General features: G+C 40.5%; 1 protein-coding gene across 1 annotated transcript; it reads left to right on the plus strand.

The window, feature by feature from the left end:
• Window positions 1-1,246: 1,246 nt before the first annotated feature.
• On the plus strand, window positions 1,247-5,835 carry LOC115111571 (BTB/POZ domain-containing protein KCTD9). Its single transcript, XM_029637739.2, has 12 exons — window positions 1,247-1,595; window positions 2,194-2,315; window positions 2,418-2,461; window positions 2,554-2,650; window positions 2,782-2,840; window positions 2,939-3,067; window positions 3,216-3,283; window positions 3,391-3,486; window positions 3,587-3,736; window positions 3,847-3,952; window positions 4,054-4,187; window positions 4,420-5,835. Exons 1-12 carry the CDS (start codon window positions 1,548-1,550, stop codon window positions 4,534-4,536), a joined length of 1,170 nt encoding a protein of 389 aa, XP_029493599.1. The 5' UTR covers window positions 1,247-1,547; the 3' UTR covers window positions 4,537-5,835.
• The last annotated feature ends 221 nt before the right edge of the window (window positions 5,836-6,056 follow it).

Raw genomic sequence — 6,056 nt, forward strand, 5'->3', positions numbered from 1 at the left:
ACCCCACACCATGACTGACCCACCGCCAAACCGGTCATGCTGGAGGATGTTGCAGGCAGCAGAACGTTCTCCACGGCATCTCCAGACTGTCACGTCTGTCACATGTTCTCAGTGTGAACCTGCTTTCATCTGTGAAGAGCACAGGGCGCCAGTGGCTAATTTGCCAATCTTGGTGTTCTCTGGCAAATGAAAAACATCCTGCACGGTGTTGGGCTGTAAGCACAATCCCCACCTGTGGACGTCGGGCCCTCATACCACCCTCATGGGGTCCGTTTCTGAACGTTTGAGCAGACACATGCACATTTGTGGCCTGCTGGAGGTCATTTTGCAGGGCTCTGGCAGTGCTCCTCCTGCTCCTCCTTGCACAAAGGCGGAGGTAGCAGTCCTGCTACTGGGTTGTTGCCCTCCTACGGCCTCCTCCACGTCTCCTGATGTACTGGCCTGTCTCCTGGTAGCGCCTCCATGCTCTGGACACTACGCTGACAGACACAGCAAACCTCTTTGCCGCAGCTCGCATTGATGAGCTGCACTACCTGAGCCACTTGTGTGGGTTGTAGACTCTGTCTCATGCTACCGCTAGAATGAAAGCACCGCCAGCATTCAAAAGTGACCAAAACATCAGCCAGGAAGCATAGGAACTGAGATGTGGTCTGTAGTCCCCACCTGCAGAACCACTCCTTTATTGGGGATGTCTTGCTAATTGCCTATAATTTCCTATTCCATTTGCACAACAGCACGTGAAATGTATTGTCAATCAGTGTTATTTCCTAAGTGGACAGTTTGATTTCACAGAAGTGTGATTGACTTGGAGTTACATTGTGTTGTTTAAGTGTTCCCTTAATTTTTTTGAGCAGTGTATATAAAAGAGATACAACCATCCCAGCTCTGCAGATTTTCCTACGAAGAGAGAGAATCATTAGATCACTAAAAACATCATTTTTAAAATATTCGATGAGGGCTGTATCCAATGGGGATGCTATGCTACTAGCATAAATGTATGAATATGCATAGCCATCTTGTGACAACTCCGATATAAAATGTTTTATGTCAAACTCCAGGGATGTCATGTGTCCTTACTTGTGTCCTACACTCTTAACAACTTAAGCATTACGAAAGTTCTATTTGATCAAATAAATCTCACATCGCAAATAATTAATACATTTTTGTTGTTGACCAAATTCGACACTAATTGACCTCCATACAAAAACTCCTTGCTTCCTTTACGTCTCTGGTACGATTGAGCGGGTGTGGATCGGGCTTTACAAGAACGGTGTGACATAAATACTTAACCATATTCAAGAATGATGGCACGCACTGGCTTGTTAAAACGAGTACACCCAATGTTGGCCCTTGATTGGCTCACCTACTTTCTGTTTCAAAATTTGATTGGTTTGATTGTGAACCCCTAAGAAATATGTCCATTCCATTGGTAGGCTGGAGTTTTCTTCTTGCGTTTCTTCCCACTGTCAAATCTGCTAGCGGGCTGCTCTGGAACGTCTTGCTGTGGCTCATTGTTCTGGGATTGGTATTTAAACGTGTTACAAAGAATGAGAAGAGTTACTCTTTTTGTGAACGGGACGTCCAAAAATGGCAAGGTGCGTACAGTTAGCTTAGCTGTTGGGCTAACGATAGCTAACTGTATGGTAAGAATGTCTATGTAATGTAACGTTAATGCGGCCCTAAGCTTCGATTCAACTAAGCGAGTTTGTAACAGCCAAATGTCCCAACAAACTCGCTTAGTTGCATCGAAGCTACGCGGCCCATAAATTTGTGTAGATAGTTAATCTGAGGTCGTTCGGCATTGGGAACACGAACAAACGTAGCTATCGACTAACTAATTTCCTAGCTAGCTATCTGGCTACATAACCGGTAGACTTAGCAATATGACATCATTCAAAATGGGGCCATTTCCTTCTTACAGAAGTCAAGTGTTTTCAAACAACATTTAAACCTGCCACACACCATTGCCTCGTCACAATATTGGTATGTTTTAAGGGAGGGGCACATTTGGAAGAACTGGTGCCAGTCTTGGAAGATTTTAACTTTGTTGTAGACATCTGTATATAAGCAGTCGTCCAGCTGTGTATCGTCATGTTATATTGCTGAGTCTACCTTTTAGTTTGCTAGCAAGATAGAATTGGTTTGCCCAAATAAGTATGTTTTGTGACAATAACTCTTGTTTTCCTTCATTAGGTTGTAGCTGTGTATGGGACCTTGGCCGACCTGTTATCTGTAGCAAGCAATAAATTGGGAATCAAAGCCTGTAATTTATACAATGGAAAAGGTGGTCTTATAGATGACATAGCGCTCATCAGGTAGTGCACATTTCCTTCAACACTTTGTAGCTTTATGTCTTTGGAATGTCCTTACTCCAGCCAATATTACATATTCATTTCTCTACTATTCCTTTATTATAGGGATGATGATGTTTTGTATGTCTCAGAGGGAGACTCCTTTGTTGGTGGGTTTGTCCTCTAATTCTTTCCTAGTCTTTTCAAACCATTTGGTTCTGAAGAATGTGGTGAGTTATCCCTCTGAATAATGTTATCTTAGACCCACAGAATGATGTCAGGACTACAGACGGCCTGCCTAGGGCACACACAGATTGGCTGACCCTTAATATTGGGGGGCGTCTCTTCACCACCACACGGTAAGCAATGGAGTAGTGGTTTCAATGGTCTATGAATATCAAAAGTCACATAGGAATATCTCTGTTAATATTATTGCCATCTACTTTCTTTGGTCACTTTTTTTCCTCACAAACTATGGTTCTTTTTACAGCAGTACCTTGGTCAGCAAGGAGCCAGAGAGCATGCTTGCTCACATGTTCCGGGAGAAGGGTAAACAATGAAGTTTGTCACCTCTAACACTGCTGACCTTATACATGAGACCTTTTCTGCTGGGATTTACCCATAATTATAGGCTCTTTGCTCTGCAGATGTATGGGGTAACAAGCAAGATGAACGGGGAGCTTACCTGATTGACCGCAGCCCAGAATACTTTGAGCCTATTCTTAATTACCTGCGACATGGCCAGCTCATTATCAATGAAGGTATCAATTTACTTGGTAAGTATGGCATTTACAGGTGACACTTTCATTATCTTTACGATAAAGCTCACAGATGAATGATATCACTTCAGTTGTGCATGTTGACTACAGCATGAAATCTCGACAACATATTTGCTCTGATTAGTAAATCTAATCTGTTTTCCAGGGGTTTTGGAAGAGGCTCGATTCTTTGGAATTGAGCAGCTGGCTGATCAGTTGGAAGTAACAATAAAGGTGACAAACTCATGGCCTTATGGATGACAAGCAAGCTCCATATATCAAATGATTCATTTAATTTTGTCACAGCATATTGATCCATGTCACCACATGCTTTTCTCCAGAATAACCAGCCACCTGAGGACCACTCTCCCATCTCTCGCAAGGAGTTTGTTCGGTTTCTGCTGGCTACACCCACCAAATCAGAGCTCCGTTGTCAGGTAAAACCACATTTTCCACAAGGACAATGCACTGTTGAACATTCGATGCAGTGTACCTAAAATGTGACCATGACAAATAATACCTCTCTCCATCCAAAAGGGACTTAATTTCAGTGGTGCTGATCTCTCTCGCCTCGACTTGCGCTACATCAACTTCAAGATGGCCAACCTGAGTCGCTGCAACCTGACACATGCCAACCTATGCTGTTCAAACCTGGAGCGGGCTGACCTCTCTGGGGCCAACCTCGATGTAAACCCATTAGCTCCTTCATTAGCTTATGAAACCTACCTGTTACAGCGTGTCAACATTTGAAAAATTAACAGTATTTTGAGGGGACTAATTTTGTTTCTCTGTTTTAGGGTGCTAACTTGCAGGGTGTAAAAATGCTCTGTTCAAATGCTGAGGGGGCATCTCTCAAAGGATGTAATTTTGAAGAACCATCTGGTCTAAAGGCCAACTTGGAGGGTGAACTTTAATTTATTTGTATTATAAGAAGAATGAGAAATATGGAACTGGAAACACTTGTATAACCTCTTGTGTTGAACGTCTAATGTATGTCTTATTAGGTGCCAATCTAAAAGGCGTTGACATGGAGGGAAGTCAGATGACTGGAATTAATCTGCGTGTGGCCACTCTAAAAAATGCTAAACTGAAGAATTGTAACCTACGGGGTGCCACTTTGGCAGGAACTGATCTTGAGGTAAGCAGAAGGTATTTAAGTGGATTAAACTTGAGACTAAATGATCAAGTAAATCTGAAACAAATGGAATCAGACAGCTCTTATAATAATTGTTAAAGTTTTTTCAGATTCCATAAAGTAGCATCCATCTTAAGAACAGTATTACAGTTTTATTACTGTGACATCTAAGGTTATTGCAAAGAGTACTGACTGGGTAGTACCAAGAATACTGACAGTTTTTTACTCATCACAGAATTGTGATCTGTCTGGCTGTGACCTACAAGAGGCCAACTTGAGAGGGTCCAATGTGAAGGGGGCCATTTTTGAAGAGATGCTGACTGCATTGCACATGTCTCAAAGTGTCAGATGACTCCCCTGCACATCCCACCTGGATTCAGGCTGGTTAATCTCATGAATGCCTGGCAACGATGTTATTATGCCAGCAAATCCCACCCACCCCTACTATCAAGCTTCCTGGACCCTTATGCAATACATGCATTTTATGCACATCCTTGGCATCCCACATCCCTTCCACCTGATATACTAGCTTTAAATCTCTTGCACTAGAGCACATGCAGGGTTATCCGTTTCTGTTATGTAGTGGAATATTTTAAATGTCTGACTGTCTTTCCTTATTTTATTTCCCAAAACCAAAATATTGAATGTTCTTTATGTATGTTTACTATTATATCTGGATTCAATCCTAACTTATTTTTATGATTTCTAGATGTGTATTTTCTTGATTATTTAATGTCTGTAAATCAAAGATTATCAAACTATAATTGCATGAAAGGGCCTCAATCAAGACTGTGGTAAAGCATAAATGGGAGATGCCATTGTGACTACATTCTTATCAATGTACTTAAAGTGCCAGATATGCTTTATGATTAGGATGTTTATTTTCTAAGTCAAAGCCATACCGTAGCATGGTGAAAATGGCAAATAATTTGCTGTTATTGCACCACACAATTATGCCGTGGAATTCATTTTTCATAGAAGACTGTGTGTTGAACTGTATTCAACAGAATTTCAAGTATGCAATGTACTCTTCTTTTTCTTTTTTTTTGCCTGTCGTTTTTTGGTGTTCTCTGTGAATCTACCTCCTTATTTTCTACCCCTGTCTGATATCTAGTTGCATGCATTTCACTGTAGTTTTTGGCTCTTGTTGTATGAACTTCATATCCAAATATGATAAGTTATCAAAGTGACTGTGTGTTTTAATTGTGTTACTGTCATGTTCAAGCTTGTGTAGCACTTAGTTGTATAACACTCCCCTCAAGGAGACAACAACCAATGAACAGTTAATCTCATTCAGTCATGTCTTGAAATTTTGCTTTGCACAAATGTCTAAATAGTATGTTTTGGTCAATAACTTCAGTTTTATTCACTCATAGGACACCAAGTTAAATGTGATTGTAACAAAGTATTTCAAATCTAGTGCTTCCAAAATGTTATTAGGATAGCAAAATGTTATCACTGCTGGACTGTGATTTTTACAATCTCACATCAGTTCTTTTAGAACAATGTCTGCATGTTTAAAGATGGCATTTTCTCTGGCTGAGGCTGAAAGATTTTGAGATGCAATATTCCCTCTATACTCTATTTCACTGTCAATAGGTACTGATCTGTCATGATAATGAAGGCAATCATAAAGAATATTGCACCTTGAGTGTGGCGATCCTCATTCTCAGAACCTTGAAAGAACAATGGTTATTTATTTTGATATAACATTGTATTCAAGAAATATTGGATGAAAGTTAGTTCTTTAAATAGGTGTGTTGCTCTTCTTTCCCTGTCTATAATTATTGCACTCAACCACAAAAAGGTAATTCAATAAATTACTGTTATTATATATTTTTTTTAACTATATGTGTAATTAATTACTTGTGC

Source organism: Oncorhynchus nerka, linkage group LG27 (genome assembly GCF_034236695.1).
Source record: "Oncorhynchus nerka isolate Pitt River linkage group LG27, Oner_Uvic_2.0, whole genome shotgun sequence".
Lineage (NCBI taxonomy): Eukaryota > Metazoa > Chordata > Actinopteri > Salmoniformes > Salmonidae > Oncorhynchus > Oncorhynchus nerka.